Source organism: Acipenser ruthenus, chromosome 12 (genome assembly GCF_902713425.1).
Source record: "Acipenser ruthenus chromosome 12, fAciRut3.2 maternal haplotype, whole genome shotgun sequence".
Classification (NCBI taxonomy): Eukaryota; Metazoa; Chordata; class Actinopteri; order Acipenseriformes; family Acipenseridae; genus Acipenser; species Acipenser ruthenus.
In genome coordinates this window covers 9,054,735-9,079,447 of record NC_081200.1, presented here as the reverse complement: position 1 = coordinate 9,079,447, position 24,713 = coordinate 9,054,735, and the positions used below count along the sequence as shown (strand labels likewise).

General features: G+C 38.3%; 1 protein-coding gene and 1 long non-coding RNA gene across 2 annotated transcripts in view; one reads left to right on the top strand and one right to left on the bottom strand.

Moving 5' to 3' along the window:
• Nucleotides 1–8,395, top strand: part of LOC117417044 (collagen alpha-3(IV) chain-like) — a 51,222-nt gene extending 42,827 nt beyond the window's left edge. The window contains exons 36-52 of the mRNA XM_034028725.3: nucleotides 168–257; nucleotides 382–521; nucleotides 765–891; nucleotides 1,036–1,116; nucleotides 1,719–1,817; nucleotides 1,970–2,017; nucleotides 2,133–2,318; nucleotides 2,634–2,764; nucleotides 3,067–3,139; nucleotides 3,532–3,603; nucleotides 3,886–4,011; nucleotides 4,628–4,726; nucleotides 5,034–5,246; nucleotides 5,510–5,687; nucleotides 5,975–6,089; nucleotides 7,354–7,526; nucleotides 8,086–8,395. Of these exons, the coding sequence (XP_033884616.3) occupies nucleotides 168–257; nucleotides 382–521; nucleotides 765–891; nucleotides 1,036–1,116; nucleotides 1,719–1,817; nucleotides 1,970–2,017; nucleotides 2,133–2,318; nucleotides 2,634–2,764; nucleotides 3,067–3,139; nucleotides 3,532–3,603; nucleotides 3,886–4,011; nucleotides 4,628–4,726; nucleotides 5,034–5,246; nucleotides 5,510–5,687; nucleotides 5,975–6,089; nucleotides 7,354–7,526; nucleotides 8,086–8,161 (2,027 nt within the window). The 3' untranslated portion in view covers nucleotides 8,162–8,395. The remainder of the gene's footprint in view (nucleotides 1–167; nucleotides 258–381; nucleotides 522–764; nucleotides 892–1,035; nucleotides 1,117–1,718; nucleotides 1,818–1,969; nucleotides 2,018–2,132; nucleotides 2,319–2,633; nucleotides 2,765–3,066; nucleotides 3,140–3,531; nucleotides 3,604–3,885; nucleotides 4,012–4,627; nucleotides 4,727–5,033; nucleotides 5,247–5,509; nucleotides 5,688–5,974; nucleotides 6,090–7,353; nucleotides 7,527–8,085) is intronic.
• Nucleotides 169–24,713, bottom strand: LOC131740056 (uncharacterized). Its single transcript, XR_009330678.1, has 4 exons — nucleotides 24,604–24,713; nucleotides 21,363–21,538; nucleotides 344–450; nucleotides 169–236 (listed from the first exon to the last, which is right to left on the bottom strand). It is a non-coding gene; the product is annotated as an uncharacterized LOC131740056 (long non-coding RNA).

The following is a 24,713-nucleotide window of genomic DNA, read 5'->3' as shown; positions in this document are numbered from 1 at the left end:
AGGGTTAAAATGAACTTTTAATTTGATTTAGGAGTTATTTGTGTGTTTAAATCTTGGTATTGATTTTTTATTTTTTTTTCTTCTTGTGTTTAATATTCATTAAAACAGGATCAGTTAATAAAGATCATACAAAACTTGGGCCCATATTGTTTTGTGTTTCTCTCTAGGGTCTTTGGGTGATCCAGGTTTTCCAGGTGATCGAGGAGCTCCAGGTTTTCCAGGACCAGCAGGCGAAGCTGGGGAGATGGGAATTCCAGGTACAACATTTATACAGTGACCTGACGCAATGACGTAAATAGACATGGTAATATACCATTTAAAGAAGCTCTTCTGGTATATGTACATTAATCACACAGATGGTTATTCCATTTCCATGCCCAGGGCCTAAAGGAGAGAAGGGGTCTTCGGGGGTTCCTGGAGTCACTGGGTCTGCAGGTTACCCGGGCACTCCTGGCATTAAAGGGAGAAAAGGAGAACCAAGTTTAGAAGTGTATGGCTGTCCAGGACTAGATGGAACCAAGGTACAGAGAACCAGTGAAAGTATAAGGACAGACTAATCCAGTAGCACTGTTTTTGTTTTAAAATTCTCTGCCACAGTACAGTCAGAAGTGGCACTTTTTATACAAATGTCACATAATGATATATGGCTACGATGTGTGATTTCTCTAACTCAAAGCGTATGGAAGGCTTCCCCAACCTGTTTATTGCATATATACACACCAGTGCCATCTACTCAATGGGTACTTCTGATATTGTTTCAAAAGGGTGACCCAGGCATTCCAGGTCTGGAGGGAGAAAGAGGGCAGACTGGGATTCCAGGGCTGTTTGGAAACCCAGGTCCTGACGGAAAACCTGGAGAAAGAGGATGTGCTGGAATCCCAGGACCTCCAGGTTGCGTCTTTTAATGTATTTGTAGAATAAGCATTTTCATTAAATATCTAACTGTATTACTAAGTGTATTTCATTCGCTTTATTTTTTAAAATACTGTCGTAACAATGACACAGCTTGGTGCTACTGTTTGTTTTCTATGACAGGAATACCAGGCCCATCTGGTGAAAAGGGGACTGATGGAGAAAGCGGTCCTGCAGGAGCCCCTGGACCAAGAGGACTTTCAGGTACATTTGTCAAGGAAGTCAAAGAGCTTTTCAAACCACCTTTGCTCACCACTGTAAATTACTTTTTAAAGATATCTACATGTGCATATCCTGTGCAGTTTTCACAAAGGTATTCAAGTAGATTTCTAACATTTGTTGGGTGAAGTTTTACAGAGACACCAGTATTTCCAAAATATGCTGGACTAACATAACCCTCAAGTCGTCTGCTCGATTTAAATAGGCCCCACATTCAGATAGCAAGCAAGGCTACTTATACAGTATGTGGTAGCTGTACCGAATATCATGACAGATACAGTTCATTTTTATGCCTAATTGGCCTTCCCAATAATTAGTTGTTAATCTAATTGAAAGTCAGAGATCTAAGCTTGACCTAAACCACTACGCTGCACTGAATTGTTACGCATGACTTAGAAGATGAATGTAACCTGCTACCTCATGAGACCTTCCAACACAGCTGTGTGCAGCAGGAGGTGTCCCAACCTGCAATCATTGTATTGAGGAGGGAAAGCTTGGATTCGAGCAGTCAACATTTCATTATATAATAAATGAAGGAGGATTGTAGCTGTTTTGAGTGTCTTGTAAATTATTATTTGATATAACAGGTACCACAGGAGCCCCTGGTATTCCTGGAGCCCCAGGTGAAAAGGGGAAACAAGGACATGATGGCATTCCTGGGCGGCTAGGAGAAAAGGGGGAGCCAGGTACAGAACTATAGATCGATAAATTAGGAGCAGGTTATGCAATACATTGATGCAGAGACTTTCTATAAAGAAAGCGATTTATATTAAGACTAGATTTTTTTTTTCCTTGGCTTGAAACTAAAAACAAACTGTTTTTATTATCTAATTTACAGGTATTCCTGGCCAAATTCCAGGCGCCAATGGCCTTCCAGGCCCAAAAGGTTAATGAAAAAAAATAAAATGAAACATTTCTATCGTATTGATATTTTACTGCATAGCCACTGAATTCAAAATGACAAGGAGGTTTCTGTATATCGTGTATCTTGCATCTTGTAGGAATCAAAGGGGATTTCGGGCCACATGGCCCCCCTGGGCCTCCAGGTTATCCAGGGCCAGTGGGGGACAGAGGAGTTACTGGACCCAAAGGACCTGCTGGAAACTCTGGTCCACCTGGGAATCCTGGGATTGGGATTCAAGGCCCTAAAGGAGACAAGGGTCAACCAGGCCCACCTGGAAGACATGGTAAGGGGGAGGAGTAGCCCACTGCATTGGGCAGGAAAGTCAGTGGGTAGTTCAAGGTGCATCTCCTTTTGGCAATTCTGTTTTTTTGGAGCACCATTCAACTACAGGTTTAAACCACCTGGTCTGGGGTTTAATTATTACATTTTATAGTTAAGGACATGGCTGGAACAAATACCCGGACTTGGAAGGTTGTTTCAGTCTTAGATTTGGCATCTAAGAGACTTGTAAGGATAATGTACAGTACTTAAATGGACTTTTCTGGAACATGTATGGCACTGAAGCGGATCCTCTTTGACTAATCTCATCTGTTTGCAGGAGATCCTGGACCTTGTGGACCTGCAGGGCCAGTAACGCCTTCTGTCAAAGGAGACAAGGGCTTGAGAGGTCCTCCTGGAAGACCAGGTCAGGCAGGCGTTGAAGGGGATGCAGGCCCTCCAGGAATAACAGTAAGTAACAATTTTACAGTACATTGTTTTCTTATCCTTTTAAAACTTTGCACTTTTGAAGAACAGAACAATACTGATAAGCTGCAGGGCATTGATATATTTAATTGTTTTGTAATTATACATATGGATAGTAACTTTGTTGTAATTAATGCCACATTATGTAAAGTACTACTCTTTTCTGAAAGGGGCAAGCAAATCTGAATTTGCAGCACATGTGAATTTGTCACTGGAATTCTGTAGATGCATAGGTGCATACAGTACATCACCCAGTTACTTCTATTTACTGTTTCTGTTTTATGCAGGGTTTTGACGGTGATCCAGGATTTCCAGGTCCCAAAGGTGATCCTGGTTTTGTTGGTCCTCCTGGAGCAACAGGTACTGCATTTCTTACGTTGATTAAATGAAACTGTTGAATTTGTTTAATTTCTTAATTCCAAAATTTACCAGTAATACATCCAGTCAAACAGTAAATGTGTGTACTTATGCTAAGTGCATATAATGTACACTATATGTAAATAGAATTAATCATTGAATATACATGCTTTTATGATGCACTCCAAATAGATTTAATAGACTATTAGGTAAGTCTCTACTCTGACTAAACACTTTTTCATTGAGAAGTCAAACTCGTGTGATTGTTTAAGAGTCTACCTGAGCTTATTTGTTGAAATGCAGGATGAGAAACCGATAATGTTTGTTTGTTTTTTTGGTCAAGTTTCCTGACACAAATATTTAGATTCTGCTGCTAACGATGGTTTTCTTTACAGGAATGAAAGGTGACCATGGATTTACTGGTGCTAAGGGAGCTAAAGGGTTAAAAGGAACTTCTGGGCCAGCCGGTGAGTACAGGGATTGCTTCAATATTAAAATCAATTAAAACAACAGTTACTCTGTTATCGAATTCCCCTTCTGTTTGCATCTGTGAATATGTTAATGCATTAAACTAGCATGACACAACAGCTTGAATCAGTTAACTTAAACCTTAGCTGTTTCTTGATAATTTCATCCCTATTGAAGACATTTTACTAGTTTATTTTAGTACAAGTACATGCTATGGATAACTTGTTTAACCTTGCAGTGAAGAACATAAAAACTAATAGTAAATTCTATGTGATTTAAAGGCCCCCCGGGAACACCTGTGAGGGTGTCGTTGGTGCCAATACCAGGTGATCCAGGATACCCAGGAGAAGCTGGGAGACCCGGAGACCAAGGGGAGCCAGGAGCGCCAGGAACACCAGGCCCTACAGGTACAACATACAATTTTCCAAAATAATGTAATTTAAAGTTGTAATATGGTAAAACAGAAAATATCTGCAGCAACTTAATTTAGTAGATATCCCAATATGGATGGCAAAAAATATTTGCATATATAAGGTATAATGAGAAAAACTGTTACATGGTAAAATTCAAAATTTGGGCAGGGATGAAGAAATGTCGGGGACCGACCACATGTTTTTCTTCCGAGCCACATGTATCATGTTTTACTTTCAAATCGAAAACCCATGATTGTTTTTATGTAACCTCTCCACAAAACAAAAGGAGGACATTGGCTAGACAGCACGTGTTTGATTCTCTTTTGCTGGAAATGTAAGCTGCCAACACACCTTTTCCACAAAAAAGTCCTCAAACATGAATTTAATCTGCCTTTCAATTCTCATTGTAATAAGGTATTTTAAGATATCGGGCCCTCCATTTTATAAAATGATGGTATTAAACTACTCAAAACAAAACTGCTTCTTTTTCCAGCAATCTTTTTTTATTACATATTACATGTGTTTTAATTCTCTCAGAAAATGTGCCTTTGCATTTATAATAGCAGTGGTTAGGATGTGGTTTGATGGTTGTGTTTGTTGTGTGTCACAGGGCAGCCAGGGCCAAAGGGAGCCCCAGGGCAGAAAGGCGCACCAGGCAGATCTGGCCGCTCAGGACCAAAGGGGGATAACGGTTATCCTGGAAGGAGAGGTTTGGAAAGAAGGAGATGCAGTTTAACAGCAACTTCAACTTACATTTATACAATGTCTTATCATGCAAAGAGCTTTACATAGATATAACATTCCCACCCCACAAATGTATGGTATGTCTTAAAAATGGGAGAGTTTCAGACATTACTTTAAATCTAAATTTGTTTTCAAAATATTTGGTTAAGCTGCTAGGGTTCTGTGGGATGCTACCTTTACTTGTTTTTAATAATAACATGCAGTAACTGTGTTTATTAAAAAAAGATATTTATTTATTTATTTATTTATTTATTTATTTATTTCTCTGTCAGGGCCACCTGGATATTTAGGACCCCAAGGCCCTAAGGGCCCTGATGGACCTCCTGGAACTCACAGAACTATTAGGGATATTGAGGGCTTCATCTTCACCCGTCACAGCCAGTCAAGAGCCATTCCTCTGTGTCCAGCTGGGACAAAGCAGCTCTTTTCTGGCTACTCTCTTCTGTTCGTAAAGGCCAATGACAGAGCGCATGGGCAAGACCTAGGTATCTTATTGACTGAAACTTAAATACACATCTGAAAATAAGTCAAGGGGTCAATTTTGTAGACATCTCAGAAACAAAAATAGGGAGAGTAAAATTTTTATTAGGACTTCTCTAAACACAAAAGTGTTTAGAGCGCTTAAAGACCTTGAATTATAAGACTGGAGAGAGTTAAACTTAAAAAAATCCATCCCAACATGTAGGAGATGGTTGCTTCATTGCACTGTAATGTCTGTAACTTTTAATGCTTATTTTGTGTCTTACAGGTACTATTGGAAGCTGCCTACAAAGGTTTTCTACAATGCCATATTTATTTTGCACAGTCAGTGGTACATGTAATTTTGCTTCAAGGAATGATTATTCTTACTGGCTTTCTACTGATCAGCTAATGCCAGCAGACATGGCTCCAATCTCGGGTGGAACTTTAGAACCATTTATAAGCAGGTACAGCCTTCATTTTTGGTGTTTGGTGTCATGTATTTTTTGGGGGGTTCAAGCCCAAACATGCAGCTGAAGAGGTGGACACCAGTCAAAGTGGATCATCATTACACTTTAGTTTCACATATTAAATACTGGGCTTTATTTGGGACTAATATTTTGTGAAGGAAAACAATGGTTCACTTTTACACTTTATAAATACGTAATTGGATTTGTATTTAATATTAGAGAGCGGAAATTATATAGACATTTGTATAATTTATGTATCTGCTATATGTTTCCTCCTGTTACAGATGCACAGTCTGTGAAGGTATTGCAAATACAATAGCAGTTCATAGTCAAACAACAACAACACCACCCTGTCCGAATGGGTGGAACTCACTCTGGACTGGTTTCTCATTTGTAATGGTAAGAGCAATATGCAGTATACCAGATCACAGGGATCTGTTCTCTACAGTGGTTGAGGATACATCAGTCACATGTCATGGAGAAAATGAATTCAGGGTAGATGTGAAAAGCTGTGTAACTAATGCTCCTCAAACATGTCACAGCTGATTTAAAATGCACATCATTATCATTATTACCCTTATGTATATTTTAACATTGAAAAAAGAGGATTTTTAAAAAAAAAATTAAGACTAGCTACAATCACCTAGGTATCCTATTATTGTAATTAGTGCTGGGACGAATACTGGATTTTCATGTTCGGATATGCGCTCATAATTTAAATATTCGTTCTTTTTCAAAGTAATGAAAGCCATTATATTGCTCAGAACGCAGGCAGAGACAGCATAGCAGCAGGGCAGGTGGGTGTGGCCCCTGTGTGGGTGTGCCTTTATTTTACAGCAAGATATTGCACTATGTAACAGTAAAAAATACTTGTGTAGGCCTTACTTTACCCCAGTGAATTAACTACAAAACAAAAGATGCCAAATACCAGTTCAAGTTAACGTTGTTTTGTTTATTGCCGAAATATAGTGCATAAAGTTGAAACCGTATTTTATTTATTTTTTACTTTTTTTCATTCCTTGCCATTGCCATTTTTTCACAGTAAGTCACAGACACGTTTTCATCAAGTAATAACATGAGGTTTACTTGTGCCTTTTTGTAGCTGAACAAGAAAACGAAAAAAATCAAATAAAAAAATGGCGTTGTAAAAGGAAGGGGAAAAAATCACTGTTTTGATTCTCGTTTTATTACATTCCACATAACAGAAAGTTGCAACAATATATATATATATATATATGTGTGTGTGTGTGTATAATATATATATATATGTGTGTGTGTGTGTGTGTGTATAATATATATATAAAAATCATTTCACAACATTCCCAGCAAGTTGGGCACTGTTTAAGCGAGGCATTTCAGAATGACGTGCTTGTCGTTTTTCTGTCCCATGCGATTCTGACTCGCTCTAAAGCAGCACAACGCTTTTTTGATCCAGATGGCTTTCCATAGAGATCGCTATGCGTGCGCGCACATAATCTGGTTTGTTTAGTTTTTGCTGTCTAAAACTTTTAAATAGAGGCTCAAGAGCTGCTGTGTTGATCTTTTGTTTTTTTTTTAATATATTAATCTCACATATCACGCTGAGCTCTTTGTCATTTGCTATTTTTTTAACTGTGGCGCAACTTCTGGTATTTTTGTCATTTTGTCTTTTAATCCTGTTTAGCACACGAGTGCAGGTGCTGAAGGCTCTGGGCAGGCACTGGCATCACCAGGTTCCTGTCTTGAGGAATTTCGGCCTGTACCATTTATTGAGTGCCACGGCAAGGGAACATGTAACTATTATGCAAACTCTTACAGCTACTGGCTGGCAGCACTACAGTCTTCTCAGATGTTCAGGTAAAGTAGAAACTACTGAACTTCCTCTTAACTTTACATGGATTATCCTCCAGCTTTACTGGACATAGGTTTCTGTTACAGATTGGAATACTTAAAAGAACACTACAAAAGTTCTTGGCGAAGATAAAAATGCATTAGTTACAGTGGCAATAAATCCACCGAAACTGTAGGAGAGATTCCTGAGGCAGGGGGAGTCACTTGATCAGAAATGTAGAGGATGGTTATTGGAGGTTACGTTAAAAACATCAATTACAATTAACAATTGTTTATTTGTTAGGAAAAAACTGTGATGTGCAGTGTATCATTTGCAGTTGAAAAATACTGATTGTAGTGTAACCACAAATTTGAAAATATTCCATCATAAAATTGAAATGGAAAGGTTGATGAACTCAGTCACTTCAGAAAATCAATTTAGTAGATAAAAAAAAGCTGTGGTCTTCAATGGCCTTTTTATGATCTAGCTGGTTTAATTGTATTGAAATATCCCTGTAACAAGACATTCTTGAAGACAAAATTGTATGAAATTGCACTAACCTCTACTTTTTTTGTTTTGTTTTAGGAAACCAAGACCGCAAACAAAGTCTGGGACACTTGAAACTATCATTAGTCGCTGTCGTGTCTGCATGAAGCAATAGATAAATACCCTCAATATAATACTGCTTTTCCAAAAGAACTGACTGACTGGCTTTGAAATATTTAACAACTGTGGAATAATACAGGCATTGATGAACTCTGAAGATTATAAAATACTGTATTCCCAATGTGCTTAAAACTGTGCCTTAAACTTTTTTAGTTTATCAAGCACTTTTTTTCTAACAAAGCAACAGATTATTGTATCGAGATTATAATACACATAATGGTGCTACTGATATATTATTATTATTTATTTCTTAGCAGACACCCTTATCCAGGGCGACTTACAATTGTTACAAGATATCACATTATTTTTTACACATTATTTTTACATACAATTACCCATTTATACAGTTGGGTTTTTACTGGAGCGATCTAGGTAAAGTACCTTGCTCAAGGGTACAGCAGCAGTGTCCCCAACCAGGGATTGAACCCACGACCCTCCGGTCAAGAGTCCAGAGCCCTAACCACCACTCCACACTGCTGCTATCTGTATTGCTAATTAATGTATTTTGTAAGTTTGTTCTATCTGTATCACAGGCAAGCATTTTGTGAAGAAAAGTTACATTAATTCCTAAATAATGTATTTAATGAGAGTAGTATCAATGGACTGTAGCTATTGCAATCTTGGCAAACCTGACCTATCGACAGATATTAGAACATAAGAAAGTTTACAAACGAGAGGAGGCCATTCGGCCCATCTTGCTTGTTTGGTTGTTAGTAGCTTATTGAGCCCAGAATCTCATCAAGCAGCTTCTAGAAGGATCCCAGGGTGTCAGCTTCAACAACATTACTGGGGAGTTGGTTCCAGACTCTCGCAATTCTCTGTGTAAAAAAGTGCCTCCTATTTTCTGTTCTGAATGCCCCTTTATCTAATCTCCATTTGTGACCCGTGGTCCTTGTCTCTTTTTTCAGGTTGAAAAAGTCCCCTGGGTCAATATTGTCAATACTTTTTAGAATTTTGAATGCTTGAATCAGATCACTGTGTAGTCTTCTTTGTTCAAGACTGAATAGATTAAATTCTTTTAGCCTGTCTGCATACGACATGCCTTTTAAACCCGGGATAATTCTGGTCGCTCTTCTTGCACTCTTTCTAGAGCAGCAATATCCTTTTTGTAACGAGGTGACCAGAACTGAACACAATATTCTAGATGAGGTCTTACTAATGCATTGTAAAGTTTTAACATTACTTCCCTTGATTTAAATTCAATACTTTTCACAATATATCCGAGCATCTTGTTGGCCTTTTTTATAGCTTCCCCACATTGTCTAGATGAAGACATTTCTGAGTCAACATAAACCCCTCGGTATTTTTCATAGATTCCTTCTTCAATTTCAGGATCTTCCATATGATATTTATAATGCACATTTTTATTGCCTGCATCAGTACCTTACACTTTTCTCTATTAAATGTCATTTGCCATGTGTCTTCCCAGTTCTGAATGCTGTCTAGATCATTTGGAATGACCTTTGCTGCTGCAACAGTGTTTGCCACTCCTCCTATTATTGTGTCGTCTGCAAATTTAACGAGTTTGCTTACTATACCAGAATCTAAATCATTAATGTAGATTAGGAATAGCAGAGGACCCAATACTGATCCCTGTGGTACACCACTGGTTACCTCGCTCCATTTTGAGATTTCTCCTATAATCAGTACTTCCTGTTTTCTACATGTTAACCACTCCATGTGCTAATCCATGTGCATGCATTTCCTTGAATCCCTACTGCGTTCAGTTTGAGAATTCATCTTTTATGTGGGACTTTGGCAAAAGCTTTCTGGAAATCTAAATAAACCATATTCAGATCTGTCATCTTTCAACTTAAGTTTTTAAACTTTCAAATCTGTATTGATGTACTTGCACTTGATTCAAATAATATAAACTACTGAATTGGTACTAAAACGGTTTACTTGCACTGTCACATCCTTGCTAGATAACTGATTTCCAGAACTAATGTGAACCAGTATTAATGGTTAATTTTATATTTGGGTCTGGGTAACCAATAAAACTGAAATTAACTAACCTTAGTTCAGTGGCCTGCATTATACCTTGGAACTGTTTATAAGCTGAGTGTATAGCACCAAGAAGACTTTTGTACAAACTTATTTATGTATGGAAACATGTTATGAAATGTCTATTAAATATGCTCAATTTGTTGTACTAAGTTTGATTTCATCCCCCAAAAAAGTACAGTCCATTTTATGTCCACCCAACAGATACATTATGAATATATAATATTGGCCAATAATTTATTCACAGATCATTGTACTTCGCATGATTAGCATACCCAAGAAACTAATCAAGAGAGCAAATATATTCAAACACACATTGGAGGCTGATTTAATGATTTAAACACAGTGGTGGATCCAAATGCTGATGCTCTTCATCTTTTTAATAATGAAACTGGGGTTTCCAAACTTACTAACAATACTTAATAGAATCTAAATACAGTGAAATAAGGATTGCAAACATATAAAGGGTTATAAATGTTAGGCTGGTGATAGTAAGATCTGCCTCTTTTTAGTTGATTGTGCTAAAAGGTGAAAACACTTGCACTATACACACATACTGTAGGTTTACTTACTGTCAATATCTGATCTGTGCCACAAGAAAGCACAAGCAATGCATTTCTTGAATCTTGAATGGATTGAAGTACTTAACAATACAGTAGATAAACACAATTAACTCTAGTAGCTTATGCAAGAAATTCCATACAATAGACAGGTTTCCTACACTAAAACTTCCACCATAGCAAACTGCAGGCATATTTGGAGCCATGACATAATTAAAATGATGTGTGGTAAACTGTAACACAATTTTATCCCATTATGTTGAAATCTGGATAGAGGAACCTGTATATCTATTTTGAGGCTGAATAACCTGGATCATTTAAGACCCAACTTGACAAAGTTTTGAACTACTGGGAACCAGACAAGCTTAGGTAGATGGGCCGAATTGCTTCCTCTTGTTGGTAAATTCTTATGTATAACACACATCATTATTGCCTATCTGCACATAGTGTACAGCTGGGGTGTCAAACTCCAGTCCTCGAGGGCCGCAGGGTCTTCTGGTTTTCATTCCAAGTTAAGCTCTCAATTAACATAACTTATCTAATTATTTGTTGAATTTAATGGTTTTAAAAATGCACTTGATTCAAGGTACACTACCTATGAAACATTTTGAGGCCTGAAGAGAAGTGTTAAATGTGTCCAATTAATCAAATAATTAGACCAATTATTAGACCCTCCAGGGACTGAGTTTGACACCCCTGGTGTACAGTCATGGTGATATACTTTTACATACTGGCATATTTCTACATGACCTGCCCTATAGCTGGGCTACCTGTAATGCACCTTATTGACAATTAAATGGACTTAGCATCAGAAAAGTAGAAAATGCACATCATGTTCAGCAGGGTTACCTTCACACACTGTGCATCTGCACAGGAAGGGCAGACAAATAGACTAAAATTTAGTTAACTCTGCTGGATTTTTTACAACGACAAACAACACAACCAAAGATATTATAGATTATGCAATTTTAACTGCACTTTATCTCACAGGACTCCGAAAAACTTTTAAAAGCTTTTGGACGGTGCCTCTAGAGCAGGGGTGCACAATTCCGGTCCTGGAGGGCCGGATCCCTCCTGGCTTTTGTTCCAACTGTGTTCTAAATTACTTAATTAGACCAATAATTGGTAATAATTGGTCCAATTAAGTAATTTAGGGCAAGGTTGGAACAAAAGCCAGGAGGGACACCGGCCCTCCAGGACCGGAATTGTGCACCCCTGCTCTAGAGGCTCAATCTAGTATTACATACAGCTGCTCAGTTGGGGTTCCTTCCTTTTAATTCAGCTCCGCCGCTCATCTCATTCCGCGAAAGTAGCGACATTAGGCCAGGGGTCAGTGTCTCCTCTGTTTATTAGCGTTAATATTGGGATGCTGGGCTTCCTGTGTAACAGAAAATATCGTTCCAGGGTTCTGTTCAATCAAAGCAAATACTGAACCCATATTAATTAATCTTCACTGCTTCGCTACGGGTAAGTGGAAGTAAACATTGTATTTGGTCTGGCTCAGTGAGTGAGGCCTCGCTCTCTTTACTGGCTACAGCCGCTGTATTGTGTGATTTTTTTTTAAAAAAAAATATATATATATTTTAGTAAACTGAATGGCTGGCGAGCGGTGCGGGGTATTATTCGGGACTGGCGTGAGGCTATTGTAAATCTAGTTGTATTGTAATTGACATCTTTAATTCACGTTCTTCCGTGATCTTGTTTCTACCACTATGGGCCAATCAAGAGAGGCGAGATGAAGATTCAACTCTTGTCACAAATTATTAACATTGCTTTTATAATCTCGTCAAACTATTTATGCACTGTAAACAAGCAGGTAAAATCGAAATTAAGGCAATTGATCACTAATCGTATTTTTCGTAAGGTTTCTGATTGTAATCGAATAGCCTTGTGCTTTATCAGATGTGGAATGCAGCAATTCACATACCTAACGCTCATGATTCGATTTTGTGAGGTATGACACAGGCCCGGTTTTTGGGATGGAACCGCTAACAGTCTCGCGTTTTGATTGGCCCATGTCTGTCACATGACTGTCGTCACATGAGTGGAAAAGCTTGCAGGCATTTTTAACATTGTGATCAGATAGAGAGAGTGATCTGCTTTCCGCAACCTTACCATTAAAATATAATGTGGTATTACGCTGTACTGATATAACAAACTATGGGTAATTACTTTGTATGAATTATCATGTTATGCACAAATGTAAGAATTGGCTTTCTGTGGTGGTGTACTTTTTTCTTTAAAGTAGCATATATCTATAATCGTTTTTGCGATATATTTTAATATAAAATGTATACACTATTGCAGTTTTGTTAGAGGATACATTAGTTTAACGCTAATGTAATTACAGTTGTACATATAGACTGCCCCCGTTTTCCATTTACGTTGCAAATTCTGGGCCGCTTTGCTTTTCAGATAATGTCCCAAATTCTGGGCCGCTTTGGTTTTTAGATAAGGTCCCAAATTCTGGGCCGATTTGGTTTGCAGATAACGTCCCAAATTCTGGGCTGCTTTGGTTTTTAGATAACGTCCCGAATTCTGCATTTTCGAATTTAGGCCAGTTTTTGAGATATTCTGATCAGCTGACAGCCGAGTTTCTAAGTCATGCATGCACAATTTACCATAAACTGGACCGTTAATTCATTTAAGAGTAACCCTTAGTACATGAATCAAAGTTAATGTATTTTTACTCTCCCCAGAAAACATTTAGGAACATGGTATACCAAAAAAAGTACATCTCATTTGCTTATGTAATGTCCATAAATATATAGTGAGGCATTGGGGTTTATCAGAACTTCTGGGTTTAAGAGACCAGTGCCCTTCAACAACTTCAAATAAATCCTATTGTATTGTATTCGTCAACATTTCCCTTATCTATTCCTGATAGTTTATACTGTAGGTCAGGGGTTTTCAACCTTTTTTTGAAACTGTACCCCTTCTATCTGGAGGTTTCAGCTCGAGTACCCCTTTACAATTTTCGCTCAACTGAATGGTACCTCAGTTACAATAAAATGGAGAATAATCTGATGACCCCCCTCCCCCCCCCCCTGTTTATTTAATAAATTTGGGTGACAAACTGCTGGTTTAGGACAGAACAACAAACAGTAGGCTTAATTCTTAAAACTTTTAACTACAAGTATTTTGATGCACAGAATTAAAAAAGACGCGTATTGGGTTAGGAGCACACCTATTTTTTTGTAACTTTGACGGCCTTTTTTAAATTCTGACAGCCTTTTGTAAAAGTGAAGGCCTTTTGATACCCAGCATACACTGCAATACCCAGCAAAGTTATACACTGATATTCTGATAGCACAGCAATTCAAATGAAGTTTGTAATTGGTTGTGTTCCTCAAATACACAATAAAATTGATATTTATAGGGTATACAGTTATACAGCGATACAGTGGTTTCGGACATCTAAGAACAGGTACTGCAAGCATCTGGATTCATACCCAGAGGTTCTCTGTAGCCTCCTAGGACATTCACAGCTTGTTTGACACCCTCTTGTAGTTGCCCGTTTCTGCATATAAAGCAAAATGCTGTTTGTTAATCTCTCTTTTTTCTTATAAATCAGTCTTTGCAGGAATCATTCCAAAAACACTTGAGTCAGTTAGGGACTACCAGTCTGACACTACAGGCCTTTAAATTGCAGTACCAATTTGCAAGTTGCTAAGTGGTTGTGTTCCTCAAATTTGCACTGCAAAGTTATATTTTAAAGAATAGGATTGTGGCAAAGTGCCCGCCCCTGTGTGCATTTGTGTGTTATGTGTTGTATGTTGCGTGTGTTAATGTTGGTGTATAGTCATTGGTACACGGGATATAAACGGGTCTGTGTTTCACGTGTATTTAAAAAGTGTAGATTTGTATGTAGGCACGAGGAGGGCACAAATCACTTCACGTGCTGGTTAAATGTAATATGTGAGCACGGGGTTGCACAGAATTAATTCACGTGCTGGGATTCAAGTGAATAATTAATTAGTAAGTGAATCCCAGCACAACAGTATAAATAGGCACATTTTTAGTCACTCGTGGTTGGGTGTTCGGAAGAGGAGAACGGGTGAGAGAGAGAGGAGTAACTAAAAGCAAAGTAAAAACGTGCAAGATAAGTGTTTGTTCTCACCGTGTTTGTTTGTCTGTCCGTGCACCGTTTGTTTAGTGTCAGTCGTTTTGTCTGTCTGTTTATTTTGGCGTCAAGTGCCGTGTCCTGTTTTGTATTCCGTTGTTTAAACCTTTTATTTTGTTATTAAACGCTGAGTGCAGCCATTGCACTCGGCTCATCATCACAACCACCGTGTCTGTGTATTCCTTTCTGGTCTGACGCCACCCACTCTGGCCGTCTTTGTGACAAGGATATATAGTGCTTTTTTTCGCCTCTGCTCGCTTTTGGTGCAAAACTATGCTCCTATACACTCAAGCTGATACTGTGATCACAAAACACTTGGAATGGACTTAAATTGGTGCTTCTGTTGCATAAATACACTACAAAATGTGCACATTTCAGGTCTTATATATAATGGACATTTTTTGTATGTATTTTGTTATAGGAAATCGCGGTCGGGGGGGGGGGGGTGGTCCTCCTGTCGTACCCCATGAGTCCACAAATTCTGGGCCAACAAACTCGCTAGTACTCTCTTTAGATGCACAACAGTCAGCTAAAGAAAATGGGTTCCTTCGAGTTCATACGACCCACGACCGCCACTGGCCGAGCGTTACCCCAATGGTGTTTTTATAATGGAATTTGCCATAGGGAAGGGGGTGGTCTCTTATCGTATCCGTATCTCCACGACCCCTGGGGCAACGAACTCAGAAGGGCACTCTTTGCGTGCACAAGAGTCTTAGCTAAAGAAAGACATCAGCCACGCGTTCGTACGCCACCCCACCGCCAGATGGTGGGCGTTGCCCCAAAGGGGTTTTATAATGGGATTTCCCATAGACATTTTTCAGGGTGCTATATCTCGGGTTCCGGGGGTCCCCGAGACTTGAAAATCGGTACCGAGGTCCACCTCGGGGCCCCTGTCGATCCCTCCAAGCGAAGTGTCCCCAGCTAGAAAGGACACCAGTTTAGACTTTTTTGCCAACCTGGAGCTCAAAAGCTATTGGAAATGCAACCTTGACATGCCATCATGCTGAAAATGTGTAAATTTGTTGAAAATGTACCATTTGAAAACAGGTGGCTCCCTGTGAAAGAGGGCCCCCATACATGACCCTAGGAAGTTCAACCCGGTTTCTAGGCCCCAGGGTCATGGAGATATGACCCCGAAAAGGGTAGTTTTTGGACTTTTTTGACAGGGCGTATCTCTGGTTCTGTGGGTGTTAGGAACTTTTCATGGTTCAGATGCCAGGACGGCTTTGCAAAGTGAATTTTTTCGTCATGACATGAGTTTTTGGGTGAACCACCACACCGTTTTAGGGGGTGGTTTGGGGTGCTCCCCTGAGTCTATATCACTTTGAATGGTGGTTCTACGTGCTCGGGTTCGAGAGATATGCCTGAAATGTGTTTTTCAACCCTGCTATAGACATGAATGAGGCTGAACACCCTGAACGCCCTGAAAATATTTTTTGCAAAGAATTGCTATGAAACTGAGCATATTACATTCAGGCTGGTCTAGAACCCTTCGAACGGTGGTTATAGGTGCTCTGGTTCGAGAGATATGTCTGAAAATGTGTTTTTTAACACTGCCATAGACATGAATGGGGCGAATACCCGAAAATATATTTTGCAAAGAATTGCTACGGTGGGTGTATGCATGCAGGGGTTGCATGGTGGTGTGTGCGTGCAGGGGTTGCATGGTGGTGTGTGCGTGCAGGGGTTGCATGGTGGTGTGTGCGTGCAGGGGTTGCATGGTGGTGTGTGCGTGCAGGGGTTGCATGGTGGTGTGTGCGTGCAGGGGTTGCATGGTGGTGTGTGCGTGCAGGGGTTGCATGGTGGTGTGCATGCAGGGGTTGCATACTGGTGTGTGCAAGCAGGGGTTGCATATTGGTGTGTGCATGTAGGGGTTGCATGGTGGTGTGCATGTAGGGGTTGCATGGTGATGTGTGCGTGCAGGGGTTGCATGGTGGGTGTATGCGTGCAGGGATTGCATGGTGGTGTGTGCGTGCCGGGGTTGCATGGTGGTACACATGTGTGGAGGGGAATTGGAGTTCAGGTTTTGCACAAAAGAAGGGCGGGAAAAGACTGGGAAGGGTAGGGTAAAAGAAAAATTACTACAATCATTTATTTTCAGTCTCCTTTCCCTCACTTTATGATTTTATTTTGTGATTATTTAATTATTGTCAAAATAAACGGCCTTCATCTACTCACAGTTGCAGTCTCATTTCTGTCCAAAAAGAACCTGAAACACTACAATATATTGATGGATGTTACATAAGAAAATGAGATGTCCTTTTTTCGGAATACCATGTTCCTTCCCAAAAATGTGTTTAATATTAGCTTTTAATAAAGGAAAACGACTGCTTTAATTAATTTTCATGTATCTATTTCAGTGCAATGTAGTTTCTTCACGTAATAAGAAATACTTTTTTTTTAACATTTACATTTTATTTGTTTTTTCATAAAAAAAAAAAAAGATTTCTGGGGAGAGTAAAAAATACATTAACTTTGATTCATGTACTAAGGGTTAAGGAATTAAGCCTACTGTTTGTTGTTCTGTCCTAAACCCAAATTTATTAAATAAACGGGGGGGGGGGGGGGGGGGGGGGGGGTCATCAGATTATTCTCCATTTTATTGTAACTGAGGTACCGTTCAGTTGAGCGAAAATTGTAAAGGGGTACTCGAGCTGAAACCTCCAGATAGAAGGGGTACAGTTTCAAAAAAAGGTTAAAAACCCCTGACCTACAGTATAAACTATCAGGAATAGATAAGGGAAATGTTGACTAATACAATACAATAGGATTTATTTGAAGTTGTTGAAGGGCACTGGTCTCTTAAACCTAGAAGTTCTGATAAAGCCCAATGCCTCACTATATTTATGGACAGTACATAAGCAAATGAGATGTACTTTTTTTTGGTATACCATGTTCCTAAATGTTTTCTGGGGAGAGTAAAAATACATTAACTTTGATTCATGTACTAAGGGTTACTCTTAAATGAATTAACGGTCCAGTTTATGGTAAATTGTGCATGCATGACTTAGAAACTCGGCTGTCAGCTGAGTCCCCCAAAACTTGGCTGAATTCGAAAATGCAAAGCGGCCCAGAATTTGGGACGTTATCTGCAAACCAAATCGGCCCAGAATTTGGGACGTTATCTAAAAACCAAAGTGGCCCAGAATTTGGGACGTAAATGAAACCAGGGGCAGTCTATATGTACAACTGTGATTACATTAGCGATAAACTAATGTATCCTGTAACAAAACTGCAATAGTGTATACATTTTATATTAAAATATATCGCAAAAACGATTATAGATATATGCTACTTGAAAGAAAAAAGTACACCACCACAGAAAGCCAATTCTTACATTCGTGCATAACATGATAATTCATATAAAGTAATTACCCATAGTTTGTTATATCAGTACAGCGTAATACCACATTATATTTTAATGGTAAGGTTGTGGAAAGCAGATCACTCTCTATCTCTCTGATTACAATGTTAAAAATGCCTGCAAGCTTTTCCACTCGTGTGACGACATATTCATGTGACAGACATGGACCAATCAAAATGCGAGACTGTTATGCCGTTCCATCCCAAAAACCGGGCCTGTGTCATACCTCACTGATAGACCTGCATAACTAAACCGCAGCCTGGTTCATGAACTACAAACTTTCTACAAATATATTACATTTCTAAAATGATTTTGCAGTTTGAGTAATACAGCCCTAGGGTGTACTATATATATATTCAGTGTGTATTCAGTATGTACCTTATCACCTTTACTAATTTAACCAAAATGCTTAGCTTTTTATCTTTTGAATTTAAATCATGACCATGTTTTAAAAGCTTGCACCTTTAGGGACAGAGCTTACATTCTGTATTAAAATTAATTAACTCACTGCTGATTTCAAATACCCTGATTACTAAGATCTGATACCAGCCATGAGTTAAAGGTACATTGCCCTCTCATGGAAATGGACTATTTTTAAGTTAATAAATGTAAAAGACATATTTTATCTGGAGAGAAGCATGTCTAGATTTGAATCCTTATTAAAGTACCATCATTGCATTTTTGTGCCATTTATCTATTTTCTTGAATTTCAAAGCTCAGTTTAGCAAAAAAGAATGTTCACATCGTCACTTATCTGAAATCAAGTATAATGATTTTTGTTGAAACTTTTTTTAGCGCTTGGAAAATTTGTTGGAAGAAATGGTAGATTATGACTAGTGTTCCGCATGTTCGGTTTTTATCTTTAAAAAAAAAATCAGGGAATTTTATTTTACATATATTAAAATAGGGATAAAATCTGTAAAAAAAAAAAAAAAAAAAAGTTTTTGAATTGAAATATCGGTAAAAATTGGGGTGGGGGGGGGGAATCACAGTTACATAGGAATATGATGAGTAGAGGTTCTGGTTACTGATTAATAATGTCCCTGGCATGTGTGATGAGCAGAATCTGTGCAAGTCGAAGCCACGTTTTCCTAAGTTAGCTGGTACTTTGCGAACGTTTGGGCAATCGCTGTGCTGACAGAAATAGTATCTACAGATATGAACATGACATCAGCACAAAACAAGCCAGGTTTAAACACCTTGAAATCATAAAAAGAAAAGAAAATTGACAGAACTGGGTGGTACAAGCCATCGGGAGACACGTCAAAATTCACACTATACATTTACATCAATTGACATATAAGTTTACCAGCTAAAGCATCACCATTTTCTGTCATATATTTACGATTAAGATTGTCGGCGTTAGGCAGTGTTTTAGCTGATGGACAGTACTGTCACACGGTCACCAATACACACCTCTGTGCAATAAACAGTGGCTGTCCAGCAAAGCACAGCGCTCGGACAAACTGATTAACAAAGTCATTCTGCTCTCTCTTTTATTAAAGTGCGTGTAAAAGCTGCATACATGGATGGCTTGTCTCTCAGTTCACTTTCTTGTTTTAATGTGTTGCTTATTTTTCAGTATGTTCTTTTATTGTCAGTGTGAACATGTACCTCAATGCAGCAGCATTTGCAGCGTTATGCATCCTCTGCATTCTGTGGTGATATCACGATTACTTTAATTTCTATACAGCTGAAGAGAGGTTCCAGGTATTTACCATCACAAGCTGGCAATCTGCGTAAATGTTACGGTGCAAATAAGCATATTGTAAGTGCTGCTTGCGGGGATGTAAAGTGACATCATTATTTCAGAATAGGGATACCACAATTAAGTTTAAGAGCAATTAAAAGGTACATACCCCACAAACAGTCCGCCTTGCAACATGTACAATGGCAGCAATATTAAAAAGAAACTTGATCTTGTGTATCTGTTTGCTAGATGGTGCTGGCTTTAACTTTTATAAAGTCACTTTGACTGGGTTATATTTGTCTGAAAAACACAATATTTGGTTGATTGAATGAAAACCACTTTGAATGATTGCAGACATCATTAAAGGGTAGGGGCACAGAAAATTACACTTGTGATAGGAAGCTACCTACTGTTTAAAGTAGAGTGCCCCCTCGCTATAAGGCTCTCGGTTATAATGTGCCTCGGATATAACGCTCCTACAGCATGGCCCTCAATTCCCTATACTAGTGATTCATGCAATATTTCTACAGTAAATACAGTACTGGTGTTGTTCAAACTATAAACAGCTTCTCAGTCTAACTTCCATTTCTGTCTCTCCCTTTTGATACAGTATCTGAACTGAAGAAAAGCTGCGCTGGCACTTTATAACACAGACATCTTATTCAGCATTTGTTATCTTTCCCAATGTATTTATTTTTTTGCTGTGAAAGGAGCTGCGGCTTTCTCCAAGAGACGAGACGTTTCAGCTTCGCTTCAGCCCCGCTCCGGCAGCCAAACCTGGGACGAGCCCATGCCCTCTTCCCCTCTCGACTCTACATTTGGTTTGCTTGTCTGTCGCTTTGAACTGAACTCCCGACCAGCATTTAGCCAGGCTATTCATAGTTTAAAAACTGCGAATTAAAATGATCCACAAGTAGGAATATTACCTTTTTTTATTTTTTATAAATATAGCGTTGGTACATGGAGCTTTATACATGGTTCATTCATGGAAAGTTACCTTTTTACTTCACTATGTGTGCACTATAGAGTGGGAGTTATTTTCTTTTGTATTTTAGTCAGATGTGTGTTGTTATGTGTCCCGCGGCACCCCCGACCCCCTCCCCCGTTTATAACGCTCTTTAGTTATAACGCTCATGTTGTGTGTCCCCCGAGACCCACGTTATAGCGAGGGAGCACAGTATATAAAACAAATTACATTATTTCATAAAGTCATGCATTATAAAAGTCAGAACTGTATTTGAAAGATGCACACCTCATGGTCTCTTTTAATGATTTAATGAGAGATGCAGAGATAAGTCTGTGTGTCTTTCTAATGCTAAATGCATGGATCAAATCAGGATACCAGGGAACTTGATTGAAAAATGCATTAATCATTAGGGTAAAAATATATTTTAAAGAATGCATCAGATGTGGATTTGTGTGTGGAGGCAGGACAGAAATATAATTTTAACGTACCAGACAAAAATGTTAAATGTCCTATCCCATCCAGTAAAGGGCCTTGTCAACGCCATTCACGATGTAATGTTTCCAGATGACACGAAAAGTGTTCCCAGTCTGTATTTTTCAAATATTGTATCTCCTCTCTCCTTCATGAATCTTGTTTCCAGTACTCTTCTTCCTTATCACTGGTTCTGTAAAAACACAGAAACATGCATGTTTATTCAGGGTATCAGTGGCACTAGGCAAATTAAAATCAAGGTTAAGCCTCTACCTTTGTTTCAAAATGTGCTTTAGTGGAACTACTGTACAATATTTGGGTGTCTGGGGATCACAACTTGAAACAATAAATACACATTTAAAGTACTGCCACCAAAAAATCCTCATTATACTACAGTGTTTTGCTATTCTCTAAATATTGTTGAGAGGAATAGGGGCAAGGAAACCCTCTCTTTTCTACTGTCAATTCGGGATTCATTCATAAGTAAAAAGGTTACACAAACTGGCACCAAATTGTTTGTCACAGTAAAGCATAATATGAGTCTTAGAAGACAAACAGGACTGGAATTCATTTGCGTGAAGGATGTTCACCTACTGTAGCGGTACAGTTTATGACCAATGTGTGGTGTACGATTGATTGACAGATAGAGATAGATAGATAGATAGATAGATAGATAGATAGATAGATAGATAGATAGATAGATAGGATAATGTAGGGCACAGTATAACTAAACAAGAAGAACCAAACCATCTTGTGCCCATCCACGGCAATAACATATAACCCATTATACAGGTGAATTACATCATCAAATATCAACTCACAGAACATAGCTGGAAGCCATGGAATCAAATTCCAAGAAAATCTAAAAATAAAACTGCAGAGAAAATGAAATTCGAAATGTTTATGGACATCCGATTTGACTGTAATCAGTGCATTCCATAGGCGTAATCAGACACACGCATTTGAATAGTCTATGTGGTCCCCCATGAGCCACACATGGGATCTGTAGGTGGTCATCAAAGCATTGAATGGTGTTCACAGTGAAATAGGTGGCACCCTGTACAATTAAATTATATTTGTTTGGCAAAATAATTATAGAAATGTGTTATACTTAGGCTTCTACTATACGTTTTTTTATTTTTTTGCCAAATCGACGATTAATATCGACGTTTATTTTAGAATTTACCAGTTTTTTCGATCTTTATTTTTCAATTAAAGAAGAGAATGGGTGAAATCGACCTCGATGCTTTTTATGCCATTGAAAAATGTCTCATTTAGTGAAACACCTTCATCATATTCAACATGCAACAAAACCATGGTTACTAACATTCTAACTGAAATAACATTTGATTACAGCTGAGCTATACATATAAAAATGGTCTCAAATAAACCATGGTAAACGCAGCATATAAAAGTGTATTACACAGACCTTTATAGCATAAATTTATGAGTAAAAATAATATGCACAGAACAAAACATTAGATAGCTGAACAGAACTAACTTGCACTTATTAACCCGCGATAATTCTGATCGCTCTTCTTTGCACTCTTTCTACAGCAGCAATATCCTTTTTGTAACGAGGTGACCAGAACTGAACACAATATTCTAGATGAGGTCTTACTAATGCATTGTAAAGTTTTAACATTACTTCCCTTGATTTAAATTCAACACTTTTCACAATATAATTTAATTCACAAAAATGATAATATCTTATTAAAAACCACAAAAGATAAAATTCTGATATTTTCAGCTTTTGTTCTCCACACCTCCATGAAATGTACAGTGTTAAGTTTGGAATTACTATTTAAAAAAATTACACAAGGTATGTTTACTAATAACTGACATCAATCATAATCATTAATAATAATTGTCTCTGGATTGAGTACAACATGTTTCTATAAATATTTTGCCATAAAAAAAATAATATATATATATATATATATATATATATATATATATATATATATATATATATATATATATATATATATATATATATATAATTTAATTGTACAGGGTGCAGCCTGTCTCCTTGTGAACACCATTAAATTGGTTGATGATCACCTACAGACCCCATGTGTGGCTCATGGGGGACCACAGTCCAGGGCTTCTCAAACTCGGTCCTGGGGACCCCCTGTGTCTGCTGGTTTTCATTCCAACCCAGCTCTCAATTAGAAGGCTGTGTGATCCAGTGGTTAAAGAAAAGGGCTTGTAACCAGGAGGTCCCCGGTTCAAATCCCAGCTCAGCCACTGACTCATTGTGTGACCCTGAGCAAGTCACTTAACCTCCTTGTGCTCCATCTTTCGGGTGAGACGTAATTGTAAGTGACTGCAGCTGATGCATAGTTCACACACCCTAGTCTCTGTAAGTCGCCTTGGATAAAGGCGTCCGCTAAATAAACAAATAATAATAATACTTAACTATACCCTTAATTGAACTAATAATTTGCTTAATTAGACCTGTTTACTCGTTTTCAGCTCATAAACAGTTGCAGTTCAAGTTACTTATCAAATGTTATAGCTAACTTGAAATATGCAACTGTTCAGAGCTGAAACATAAAAAGGTCTAATTAAGCAAATCATCAGTTCAAGTAAGGGTATAGTTAAGTAATTGAGAGCGCGGTTGGAATGAGCAGCCACAGGGGTTCTCAGGACCGACCTTGAGAAACCTTGACAGAGATTATTCAAATGCTTCTGATGTGTCTTGATTACGCATGGAATGCACTGTACATGTCCAATCTGCTCTACCGATTTACATTCTAAAGCGAAATCAAATAAAACAGAAAAAGCAGTGTACTCAATTATAGTGCATGATGTGAGGTTAGTATGGTTTGATATACCGTACAGTGTATAATGACATTTAATAAGTTACATGTTTGGCACTACTATGTTTGTACAAATAGTCAATGGCTACTAAAACAGACAATCCCCAACACCAGCCACATCAACGCTCAATAATTTTGATACCAAAAACGCAGAAAAACATACACCCTTAATGACAGTACTTGTTCCAAATGTGAGCGGTACTACGAGTACTTTCACGCAGTCAAAAAAAAAACCTGCTTAAATAAGCATGTGAATACAGTATGTAATTCAAAATAACACTCTCTGCAGCTATACTTTCATTAATCTCCAGCCAAGCTCTACACTGCGTAGTTACAGCGCCAATAAAGAGCAGGTTCAGATGGAACGTACAGTAATTATGATTCACAGAACATAAAAGCATAAAAAGAAACAGCCACAACAAGTTAGTCTCACCTGCAGTAATCGTGTTCTTGTTATATTTGGATTTTTCAAACAAACTAACTAAGCTCCATTTCAATCAGTATGTTATACCTTCAACAATTTCAGTACTTAGCATGAATGGG